Below are 12,983 nucleotides of genomic sequence, written 5' to 3' on the forward strand. Positions count from 1 at the left end.
TGCAGAGAGGAAGATAACCCAATAATCTTGGAGTCAAAATGACTTAACCTGTCACTAGATTGTTTCCAGTTAAGCAGCTGTAGTTTAAAGCTATTCACAAAGTCATAGTGCTTTAATTGAAGGCTCTATTTAATGTTAAAGATGGCAATGCATTGATTATTTTTCTTTTCCTTCATCAGAAGTAGATCAGCAGAACTCTGCTTTTATGAAGCTTTATGGTGTTGCTCTGCTGCTCTTCTAGTACTACTGCTTATACATAAAATATTGCTTCAGTATTTCCTGTAGGTGTGGAACAAATTAGATTTAATTTGATTGGGGTTTTTTCTTTTGCATTGGTGGAAGTGTTACCTACATCCTACAATCTTCAGATTTTTTGCAGAGCAGAGCAACCTTCCCATAGTGGGGAGGGGAGATTCCATGGCAGGGGAACTGCTATATCCAAGTCCTGCCAGGCTTGAGCTGGCCAGAGTAGAAGCTAGGGCTGAGTTACCAGAATAATTCTCGTGCACTTGGTTATTTTCCATAGGAGGAATGCCATCATGCTGGATTATAGCTCGTCCTATCGTCCAAAGGCAAGAATGTTTCTGAAGTCAAGACTAGGGCGTCAGGCTGCTCCCACTCTCCAGTTCATTCTTGCCTTTCGTCCCTGCAAGATCTTTAGCTAGTGACTAGATAAGTTTTTTGTCTTTGTGTGATAGAGGGTGGAGTTTTGTGTACGTTGTTTTGTCTCGTTGCTTCCCTTTGTCTCATCCCTTACCACGGTTTGTGTGTTGTGTGTCAATTTCCTTGTCAATTTCTCGTTTTCCCGGGGGTGTGTTTTTTACTCCCAAACTACAGAGACCGCGGGTGCGGTCTCTTTCCTCAGCGGGGCCAGGAGCTGCGGCGGCAGCCTCCACCCCCCCTTTTTTGTTCTACCGATCCTCCTTTTGTGCCCTGACGATTAGGAGCCCGCGGCTGCGGCTTCTTTCGTACTTTATTTTCTCCGGTCCTTTTGCCATTTCCCCTTGTGCCTTGACGATCGGGAGCCTGCGGCTGCGGCTCCCTTCGTCGTTCATTTTTACGGGCGGCGCTTCATTTGCCTGTCAGGAGCCGATGTCTGCGGCTCTTTGCCTTCCCCTTTTTTAGCGACTTCTCTTGTTTGGGCCGCCTTGTCTCTCTTGATCATCTGCGACGCTTGGTTCCTCGCGGAGTCAGTCCCTTCAGCCCGCGGCTGCGGCTTGCCTGTTGGCCGATTCTCTTCGGCTTCAGGAAGTCCGCTAGCTGTCCTGCCTCCTTCACGAAGTCTTTTTCCAGGCTAATTTTTTCAGCCGCGATTACCTTCTTAGTCCCGCGGCTGTATTTCTACCGTGGGCGGTTCCATTTTTACAGTTAAAAATTTTTCCCACCTTGCTCATTTCTTCATACAACGGTTGTTGCTGGGCAAAGTATCCGTCATTTTTGTTCGAATTTTCCCGCTCTTTTTACGGGCGCCATTTTAGTGGCCGTTTTTTCCCGTCCCTTTTGAGAACCCACTAGTATTACAAAACGGGATTTTTTCCTTCACGGGTTGGGGTTTGCAGAGCCCAGGTTCTTGTCAGCTCCCTCTGTGTGATCTGCTCCCTGTTTATGTGCTGCAGATAGGATTTTTACCTCTACATAAGTTCCTTTACTAACCCCATCTCTGAGGCTGACCCTGGCAACCACTGGGTTACTGTGGCTTTCTACAATCACTGCAACTACTGTGCACATGTGACTTTTCATCAAATTTACTAATACTGCCATAACAGTGCACCAGGCCACCTGTTAGTGCGCAAGACTATTGAAAATATACAAAGCTATTTGGACTATACTGTGCAAGTTGTGCAATATCACCTTTCCTCCAAGTGTACATTCTGCCCCATCGTGACAGTGTACCTACCATCAGCCAGTGCATTCTGCCCCAGTCATGTGCCGTGTACTGTGCATGTTCTAAGACTGTTCATAGCGTACATTCTGCCCCATCGTGGCAGTGTACTTTGCCATCTGCCAGTGCATTCTGCCCCAGTCGTGTGCCGTGTACTGTGCCTGCCCGGGTCTGTGCATTCTGCCCCAGTCGTGTGCCGTGTACAGCTACCCTTATTATCTGTATGATGGCAGAACAGCCAGAGACAACCCAGGCAACCAAGCCGATACAACAGCCTGTGACAAACCAGATGACCAAGCCTAAACCTCCTAAGGCGGTCAAACATAAGCACTCTAAAGCGGTTGCCAAAACCAAACATTTTAGCCACAGCACAATCAAGCGGCCCTGCTATGTCTCTGTTCCAGTGCCAGAGGACTCAAATCATGCACAGTTAACTACTCTCTTTCATTCTCCTGCGGCTTCCTCTGATGAGGAGGACTTTCCTGGATTTCCTGTACAGCCAATGTCCAGCCAACCCAGACCTTGCTCTTCTTCACTACCTGTGGGGCCGTCTACAGTTCCGCCTATCCAAGAGCAACCATCTACATCTCCGGGACTACAGCTTTCCCACGAGTTCATTACACAACTTCAGGGCATGCTGTCCTTTTTTACTCAGAGTCAATCATCTTCACAACCTCCCGCTATCCCTCAACACAGCGGGGTTCAAAGTGTACACAGTGAGACAAACCCATCAGGTTCTCCAGACCCATTTGACGTTACCAGGGGCAGGTTCGTTGATGACGCCTCTTTTGATGCAGAGTCCGCATTCGCGCTGCAAGACGAAGCGGACGAGTGGAGTGACCATTCGGAACCAGAGCCAGAAACCTCCTATCGCCTCTTCGACTCTTCAGATTACCAGCCCCTGGTGCGCAGAGTCTTGAACGCCCTTGGTCTTCAATCCACTCCAACTGCAGCTTCCACTCCCGCTTTAAAAGGGGCCAGGGTCTTGAAATCCCCTACGCCAGCTGAAAACTTCCTCCCTGTCCCAGACCCCATCGCTAAACTGGCCAAGGACGAATGGTCCCACCCCTTACAGGCACGCCGATTTAATAACATTGCGGACAGACTTTATCCTTTGGCCCCGGACTTTTCTACCAGACTGGCTGTCCCTAACATCGACGAGCCTATTTCCAGTTTAGTTTCCAGGTCCCTCTTGCCGAGGGAAGGGGACTCTCATCTAAAGGATGCCACTGAACGGAGACTGGACTTTGCTTTACGCAAGACCCATGAGGCCATCACCTTTTCCATGCGTGCATCCACATCTGCCTCTATTTTCACCAGGGCAGCGATGATGTGGTTACACGACCTCATCGAGGACCACAATCCAGATCCTGCCTCCCTGCGCAGATCGCTACTAAAACTGCGTAAAACAGCTGCTTTCGTGGCTGACGCCACCTTGGACGCGAATCAACTAGCAGCACGCGCCCTTGCGGCTCAGATCGTTGCCAGACGGACCCTCTGGCTTCGTCACTGGCAGGCTGACTCTACTGCCAGAGTTAATCTTTCATGAGCACCTTATGCAGGCTCATTACTTTTCGGGGAAGAGGCATTAAGGGCAGTGCTTGTCGACCCTAAGGACACTCGAAAGCCTGTCTTGGCCACCGTCAAAAACGTCGAGCGCAGACCCTTTAGGCGTTTCGCTTCATATCGCATGTCTCAGCCCTTTCGGGGAACCCGGCCCGGGGGACGAGGCCGTGACTTCCCAGCATTTGTATTCCGCTGGTGGACAAGGGTACAACATCTCACCCAAGGCACTCCGTTCAGAGAACCCCACCGGACTGTCATTACCACCGATGCCAGTCTCCTGGGTTGGGGAGCCCACTGCAACTCCCAGTTCGTTCAGGGAGTTTGCAACACAGTAGAACAAACTCAAAACATCAACTGGCTGGAACTAAAGGCTGTCCACTTAGCTCTGCTTCATTTTCAGTCTCTCTTCCACTTGGACCATGTCCTCATTCGAACGGACAACACGTGTGCCAAATCTCATTTAAACAGACAGGGAGGCACCAGGTCCAGACCTCTACAGAGCCTAGCTTCCATCATATTCGACTGGGCAGAACAACATCTGCAATCCCTCAAAGCAGAACATCTCAGAGGAATTTGGAATTTCACAGCAGACTGGCTCAGCAGACAACAAGTCTTTCCGGGAGAATGGAAACTTCATCCGACTGTGTTCCATCTTCTCCAGCGTCGATTCGGCCCCTTCTCAGTCGACCTCTTTGCTTCCAGTCGCAATTGCCAGCTACCCAGGTACTTCGCTCGATACCTGGACACGACAGCGGAAGCGGTGGATGCTCTGTCATTGCCGTGGCCGGAGGGACTATTATACGCCTTCCCTCCAATACCACTATTAGCCAAAACCTTGCAGAAGGTACGTCGCGAGAGGGCACAGCTGGTTCTGATAGCACCATATTGGCCCCGTCGACCGTGGTTCTCGGATCTCCTGGCACTGTCGGTGACAGATCCCTGGCCACTCCCAGTCAGGCCAGATCTCTTATCACAAGGCCCAGTATGGCATCAGGACCCCAAGTGGCTCAACCTAACAGCGTGGCATTTGAACGGGGACATTTGAGATCGGCCGGCCTGTCAGACGCTGTTATTGACATTATTTTGGCCTCAAGAAGACCATCCACCACTCGTATATATCAGCATACTTGGGTAGCGTTCTCCAGGTGGTGTCAGTCTCAACACATTGATCCTTCCAAGGCTACAGTACAACAAGTGCTGCTATATCTTCATAGGGGCCTCATGTTGGGACTTAGACCCAACACATTACGTCGACATGCGTCCACCCTGTCGTCCATTCTTTCAGTATCTTCCACTGACGCCCCTATTGCCTCACATCCGTTTATCAAACGCTTTCTTAGAGGCACTGCTCTACGCTCGCCGGCTGTAGCTCACCGTTTTCCATCAAGGAGTTTGTCAAAGGTTCTACAGGCCTTACAACATCCTCCGTTTGAGCCACTCAGGACTGTGCCTTTACGTCTGTTGTCTTTCAAGGTCCTGTTCCTGATTGCGATTACATCGGCGAGAAGAGTCTCGGAACTGGGCGCATTGTCTTCTGCTCGCCACCTCTGTGTCTTTCACAAGGATTCTGTTGTGCTGAAAACTGATCCTTCATTCCGTCCCAAGGTCAATTCAGTTTTCCATTGCAACCAGGACATTGTTCTACCTTCATTTTGTCCGAATCCTACTCATCCGCTCGAGAAGGCTTGGCATTCGTTGGATGTTCGGAGGGCTCTCAAGACCTACCTGTCCAGGACCCAGGATATACGACAGACTGAGTCTTTGTTTGTATCCTTTCATCCAAGGTCTATGGGGCATAAAGTAGCTAATTCCACCTTATCCCGCTGGTTGCGTGCATGTATTACCTTAGCCTATGAGTCCCTTAAGATTCCAGTTCCGCCTAGTATAACAGCTCATTCCACTAGATCAGCAGCCACTTCGGCTGCTTTTGCTACTAACGCTCCTGTTGCCGATATTTGTAGAGCTGCTGTTTGGTCTACTCCACACTCGTTCATAAGGCATTATAAAATAGATTGTTATGCCTCTGCCGATGCCTCATTTGGCAGACGAGTTTTGCAACAGGTTCTTAATGACGACTAGTATGTGGGTGGTCCCTCCCGGTTATGGGCTGCTTTGGTACATCCAGCATGATGGCATTCCTCCTATGGAAAATGGACCATTGGTCTCACCTGAAGGGTGATTTTCATAGGAGAATGCCATCATGACCCTCCCAGTTGGAGGATAACTACATAATTTTTGGGATGGTTTATATATTACAGTTCATCATTATATTATATTATATTACATTAAATTTTAATTCTCTAGTGAAGTCAAGACTTCTATTACTGTTTTCGCTAGGTTAGAGTCAGATATTATTAATGTTACTATTATTATGTTATGTTCTTGCTGCTAGGCCCGTTGGCCTTTTTTCCTGCATGTTTAGATATATCTCTTTGGACTCGCTGCGAATGAACTGGAGAGTGGGAGGGGCCTGACGCCCTAGTCTTGACTTCAGAAACATTCTTGCCTTTGGACGATAGGACGAGCTATAATCCAGCATGATGGCATTCTCCTATGAAAATCACCCTTCAGGTGAGACCAATGGTCCATTTTCATTTTTCAGTTACCCTCCCTTTGATTGCTGTGCATGGGAAATTCATTGTGCCAGCTTCAGGACTGTCATAGTTTTCTTGCCATTCTGAAGGTATGCTGAGGGAACAAGGGGGCTTTGAATCCAGTGGAACTATGGGCTTCCTTGATCTGCCCCAGCATGCCCCCTTTTTCTCACTTGCACTGCCAGAGAACCAGTGGTGGAGGGGAGATGACTGCAGAGGTTTCTCAGGCTACAGTGAGGAGACCTCCAAGAGTAGATCTCTCTGTCTGCAGGTGAAGGGAAGATCTGCTCTGTTCTGTGGCCCCTGAGATGTCTGCCCAAGAACCAGAGAATTGTGGCATAGCAATTATTTGCAATCTGTTCTTGCTTTTTTCCTTTGTAGAAAATAATGCAGTTTATGTTAACCCCTCTTTTTTTTAAAAAAAATACTCTTTTCCTTCTTTTGGATATTATAACTCCAGAGATTAATACTTAATTTTTCTTTGAAGAAATACTAACTAACAGTAATAGTAAATATATTTTGGCAGTTGGAATAAATTAGCTATACTCTGTAGTTCTGTATTGCATATATTCATGGCACTTTTAAAAGAATGGCATCATCAAAAGCCCTGGCCTGGGGGAGGTGGATTTGTGTTTGTGGGATGCTTTACTACACAAATAATCAGTGGTTTCCCATTCTCTTCTTTTGATGGGAAATACATGTGGAGCATTTCTGACTTAAGGTGATGGTGCTAAGGAGAGAACAGGTCTTGTATGCACAGTATATAGAATCCACACTGAAATCTGTAGGTTGCGGTCTTTGATAGTTATTCGGTCCAGTGAGCTTAGAAGGTTTAACATAATGTTATGCACACCTTATTCCCCAAAGTGATGAGAAGTTCCTGGGACACAGCACTTCCCCGGTTTTGGTTCCCTTTGGAAGGAGGTTTCACTGTGGGTTTAAGGCGTCTCTGTAAATTTCCTTTAAAATATACTAGATTATTATAAGACTCCTATATAGTAAATTCCGCTATCCCACATCAGATCTCCAGAGAGACAGATTCTCAAAAGGGACTTTTCAGAGTACAAAGCTATCATTTTGCCTTTTCCTCAGTTTGACAAAAAACCCTGCGCATGATCCATTGTTTCTCACACAACTAAGTTGCCCCCTCCCTCTTGCTGGAGCAGGGGAATAAGAGTGAGGCATGTTCTCCAACTGTCTCCTACCTTCTTGGCCATCTACATTCAATTTTCCTGCCAAAAAAACTTGGCCTGCTCGTTTCTCAGGAACTCTATGCAATAATCCTGCCCCTCCCCCTTAACTCCTTTCCTATCTGCACCCCTTTACAGTAACAGATTGCAATCTCAGATGTGCTCTACCATGTAGAGCTACTACTCAGGAGAAAGCCAAATTGTATTAGGAGTTCATAAGAGCTTGGACACACCTAAAAAGGCTTTCTGGATTTGGCCAAGTTGTAATATAATTATCCATTTTGTTGGTTAAACTTTGCTTCATTTTAATGTAGTGGCTGCCTTTGTACTTCATTAACCACAGGGTATACTTGTTTTGTTGGCTTCATTTGTTCTTTGTTTTGGATTACATTGTACTTATAGACTTGAGAGAGGGTATTTTTAAACAGTGGATGTTTCAGATTCTTTCTCTTGAATCCATTCTCTGTATGGGTGCAGCTTAGCATGCGTGTATTTAAAAGGTGTGGTTGTGCTTGGGAAGCCCAGCATCTCCTAGCTGTGACTTTTTACAATTTTGATTTGAAGCATTGCGGACAGATATACTGAATATTTAACTTTTGTTTTATTTTACTGATACCCACATCTCACATTCTTCCTTAAATATTTGATCCAAATTAATGGGTGGACGTGACTTTTCTAGGATGAATAGGTTGAGATGAAAGTTTATTCTGCTAGCTGGAACTTTGAGAATAGTCCCAGTTCTCAACTGCCCAGTTTGTCTTCTGCATAAAGAAGACAGGCATTGCTGGAGGCTGTCTTTGATTCTGCTGTAAAGCCCATAAAGAAAGGGTTCTTGGGCAGTTAACTAATTATTATATAGAATAGTATACAGTAAAATCAAGACAAATAAGAAAAAAGACCAAATGAAGATGTTAAGCAAAATAAAGTAATTTAGTTGGTATTATATAAGGAGTATGTACCATTCACCATCTGGAATCCCTGTGTTTGTTTTGTGCATTCTTTGTTGCTACAGTATTATCTTTTGTGGTGCAATTTCTCATCCTCATGTTCAACATATACTTAGTGATTTCAGTTGCCATGACTTCTTGCTCATGATGTTAATAAGACTTCTCGCATTGTAAATTAAAAGGTGTATATGAAGGGGAATGTCCTCCAATCAATTGTGTAAACAGCATGGGTGAATGATACGTATATGTGACTTGACTGGAAAGACAACATTAATGAGAGAATTGGAGTAGCTTGTCAGTAAATCTTTCACCAGTATTGTCATGTACCTTCAACCTTCCCACATTTTATAATTTTTGAAATAATTGAATAACATTCCTGGAATCCTTGTTTGAACCTACTAAGTTTCTTTGATTTTTACAGTCAGAGGGGAATCTTTATCTATCTTCTGTTGAGCATCTGCTGCTTAGAGAGGCCTTATACTCTACTATTGTTTTAAATAGTACATAAAAATAAATTTTAAAAGGAGTAAGGTAAGATTAGTCACATATGATTCAAAATATCCTGTTTTCAAGGGTTGCCATGGCAGGCATTATTACCCTGTTGCACTGACAAAGCAGGATTAAAGACTTGCTATGCTTATATGGGCATGGCCAAATCTTTAACTTAAACATTGCCTGCAAGACAAGTAGTTGACTTCGGCAGGTTTATATATTCTGAATTAGTAATTCCTTTGGGGTGTTTTGTAGGTTAAAATATATGATCTGATTCATATGCCAAATGTTTAAGTTAGCATGCATATTTCTATGCTTTTTCCATGTAGTAATTTGGGAGACTAGATAAGGAGGAACTCTAATGTAAACATTGTATTTCATGTATATGTTTAACTCTAGAGCAAAGAAAGCAAAGAATTCAATAGATAAGTCAACAGAGACTGACAATGGATATGTCTCACTTGATGGAAAAAAGACAGGTAAAAGCAGTGAAGATGTTTTACAGTCCCATGAGCCACACTGTGAAGTTATGAGATCAGAAGAGACATGCTGGAGTACAGGAGCAGTCAGAAATTCATTCAGTAATACAAATCATCACAAAGTGAGTGTCTCATTTCTTCAAGAAAGTTTTTAATGTCTCAGCATCAGTATTTTCATATTATAAGAACACAAGAATCCCATACTGGGTAAAACCAAAAGTCGATCTCACCCAGCATTCTCTCTCACAGATCACATTTGGATGATCATATCTCAGCTTAATAGGTCAAGATATAAATGAGCCTTTTGCTCTCACACATACACCCTTTGCAGAAAACAGTGAAGTCTTCCATTAACTGTAGTTTCCTGATTCTTGGTTAAGAGCTTTGGAACTAGCCAGGTTATTAAATTTTGGTTTGAGGTTGGTTTAATATCCAGGCATACTGCAAAGCTTTTAACTATTAAATCATGTCAGGGACATTAAGGAAAGTATTGTGGAAAATAGAAGGGGGCACTTCGAAGCATAGGCAGGGAATCCCAGCTATATTAGCCAAGTATTTTTGTCACACTTCATTTCTTTGACTTTTGACTTTTCCAGTCTAAGATGCTGCCCTCAATGCTTAATTTCATAAGAAGCCCCATTTTTGTTCAATTGTAAACTACAATCCTCTTCAACACTTGAAAAAAGGTATAAAACTGAGAAGGGTTTTCATCACATTTCATTCACTGTTTTCAAAACAAAAGAGAACATAGATGCGTAGATAAAGACATGATCAGACAACACGTTCTTTTTTCCTTCAGCAAGTTCACTGAACCAAGCAATCAGAGTTCATCTCTCTGAAGTGTTGCTTCAACTGATGAAACACAATTGAACCATTCATTCATAAGTGAGGCATTAATGGGACAGTGTTTCCTGGTGGCTTTATTCTCTTTTCTAGTGCTGAAACCTAAGCTAGTACATGCTATTAAAATCAAAGGCTTTAATTCAGCATATAAATAAGACTGTCAGTCTGCAATCTGTATATTTAGAATAGTTAATTGAAGCACCACTAAAGTGTATGAAATTAGATTGTTTTTGAAGTGTCTTTGCAATTACATTCCTTCAGGTTATTTTTACACACAAGGTTTGACTCCATAGCTTTTAATGTATGACTGTTTTCCCCAATTGCATCTTGTCAAGGAGGGCTGTGGTTTACTTATCTTACAGTTGTCCACCAATTTGTGGAGCACCCCACCTTTGGACCACCAGGAGGTATGAATTTTAACTGCTAGACCACCAAGCTGTCCTTTTACTTTGTCGATTATACATATCTCAGTGTAAGATCCCATCTTTATATTATCATATCTAGGATCCATGTCACATATACAATAGATTAAAAGTACTTGCTTTCCAAAAGTACCTCCACTTTTATATTTCTACTGATGCTATTTAGTTTTAAATAAATAATACATATATTAACCTTTTATTACATATAGTAACTGGCTATAGGCATGAGATGAACAGACCAGGAGTTAACAAATATAACTTATTAAAGTATAATATAATATAAAATAAGTTGTTTGTTGTTATGTGCCTTCAAGTCGATTTCGACTTATAGCGATCCTATGAATCAGCAACCTCCAATAGCATCTGTTATAAACCACCCTGTTCAGATCTTGTAAGTTCAGGTTTGTGGCTTCCTTTATGGAATCAATCCATCTCTTGTTTGGCCTTCCTCTTTTTCTACTCCCTTCTGTTTTTCCCAGCATTACTGTCTTTTCTAGTGAATCATGTCTTCTCATTATGTGTCCAAAGTATGATAACCCCCGTTTTATCGTTTTAGCTTCTAGTGACAGTTCTGGATTAATTTGTTCTAATACCCACTTATTTGTCTTTTTCACAGTCCATGGTATCTGCAAAGCTCTCCTCCAACACCACATTTCAAATGGGTTGATTTTTCTCTTATCCACTTTCTTCACTATCCAACTTTCACATCCATAAAATAAAATAAAATCCATAAAATAAGTTACATTTACTTTAATGATATTAGCTGTTGCCACAAAGAGATGTATATAGACTTGCTCTAGTTTCCACCTCTGCGCTACATCATTAGAAAATTACGGTTTCAACACACACACACGCACATCGCAGGCTGTTTAGAGGACTTTGCCTTAAGTCCTCTTTGTCAGGGACTTGCTGTTTCTTCAGGTTAATGGCCAACTGCTGACACATTCACTTCAGCTCTCCCAAAGGACTACTGCTGTAGGCTTCCTTTCCTCTTGCAGACCTTAGCATCTGTGTTCAGTGATTTCATCTTCAAGGCTGTGTGCTGTCACAAGGACCCCTCAGCTCTCAGCCCCTCTTTTTAAAGAGCAGGCATGGTACTTTATGTCCCAGTCAGACTGGAAGATAAAGTATGTGTATGTGTATGTGTGTGTGGGGGGATTCCTGCAGTTTGATGGGCCAGGTGTGGCCAGTCACCCATCGGTTAACTACCCTGCTTTACAAGTAGAGTTACAAGTAGAGTCCTTCTTAAGTTCCTTGATTGCTGTCCCATGATCTGTGGGATCAGTTTTGGTTTATGTGACCTGATGATGTGGACAGGATTCTTGCAATGATGTGATCAGCTTCTTGCTCTTTTGGCCTCTAATTCTGACTGGTGAAAGCCAATCTGGGTGAAGAGGCTTTTTGATCTCTTGGTGGCTTTTGGTACCATTGACCATGGTATTCACATGGCTGTATGTGATGGATATTGGCACTGTTTTACAGTGGTTCCACTCCTACCTACAGGTTTGTGTCCAGAGCTTAGCTTTGGGAGACTGTGTTTCAGCTCCGTGGTCTATGGTGTACCATAGGATACAATCTTGTCCCCAGTGCTGTTTAACATCTATATGAAGCCATTGGGTGTGGTCATTAGGAATTTTGGGGCAAAGTGTCATTCGTACACTGATGACATGCAGCTCTACTTTTCCCATACATCTGAGTCAGGAGAGGCTGTGCATGATCTGGACTGTTGTCTGGGCATAGTGGTGAACTGGATAAGGGCCAATAAGCTGAGCCTGAACACTGGGAAGATGGAGGCACTCTAGGCTGATGGTTCCCATGTCTGGGAGATTGGCCAGTTGCCTGTTCTGGATGAGGTCCCTCTGAAATAACAGGTTTGAAGTTTGGGGGTGCTACTGGATCCATCTCTGGTAGCCTTAGTGACTAGGAGTGCCTTTTACCAACTATGACTGGTACACCAACTACATTTGTTCTTCGACAGGGATTGTTTGGCTATGGGGATTCATGCATTGGTAACCTCAAGACTCAATGATTGCAATGTACTCTGTGGGGCTACCCTTGGGCCTGGTCCGGAGGCCTAAGCTGGTGCAAAACTCTGCAGCTGAACTGTTGATGGGGCAGACTATTGCCAACACATAACTCCAGTGCTCAAAAGCTTACACTGGCTGTTAATATATTACTGGGCCAGGTTCAGTAATTTAATTTACAAGGCCCTTAACAACTTGGGTCCAGGATACTTCAAGGACTGCCAAATCTCTTACATCTCTGCTTTATCATTAAATTAAATCTTTCTTCAAGGAGCTTGATTGATCTCTCTTCCTACAGTGCACAGTGAAATTGTGGAACTTGCTATCATGAGATGTAGTGATGACCACCATCCTGAATGATTTTAAGAGGGGTTAAACAAATTCATGAACTGAATCCCAATGCAGTGTATCTTCATTTCTTCAGTATATCTCCCTGGCTTTAGTTGGGAGTAAAAGACCAGCTTTTTCCTCCATACACTTAACTTTTTACAATCCCAACAGTATTTATAACAGAACAACCTTCATACATTTAAATTTCTCCTCA

At 43.6% G+C, this 12,983-nt stretch overlaps 2 protein-coding genes across 8 annotated transcripts in view; both read left to right on the plus strand.

The window, feature by feature from the left end:
* The window catches only part of PHTF2 (putative homeodomain transcription factor 2), a 130,874-nt gene that overhangs the window by 72,059 nt on the left and 45,832 nt on the right, over window positions 1–12,983 (plus strand). For 5 of the 7 annotated variants that reach the window (XM_061582137.1, XM_061582143.1, XM_061582141.1 and 2 more), the window contains 2 exons: window positions 9,071–9,272; window positions 10,356–10,400. In XM_061582137.1, coding sequence (XP_061438121.1) covers window positions 9,071–9,272; window positions 10,356–10,400 — 247 coding nt within the window. The remainder of the gene's footprint in view (window positions 1–9,070; window positions 9,273–10,355; window positions 10,401–12,983) is intronic. The other 2 variants (XM_061582140.1, XM_061582142.1) reach the window with 1 other exon arrangement.
* LOC133363088 (uncharacterized) lies at window positions 3,230–6,147 on the plus strand. Its single transcript, XM_061582144.1, has 2 exons — window positions 3,230–5,211; window positions 5,841–6,147. Exons 1-2 carry the CDS (start codon window positions 4,073–4,075, stop codon window positions 5,920–5,922), a joined length of 1,221 nt encoding a protein of 406 aa, XP_061438128.1. The 5' UTR covers window positions 3,230–4,072; the 3' UTR covers window positions 5,923–6,147.

Source organism: Rhineura floridana, chromosome 8, assembly GCF_030035675.1.
Source record: "Rhineura floridana isolate rRhiFlo1 chromosome 8, rRhiFlo1.hap2, whole genome shotgun sequence".
NCBI lineage: Eukaryota > Metazoa > Chordata > Lepidosauria > Squamata > Rhineuridae > Rhineura > Rhineura floridana.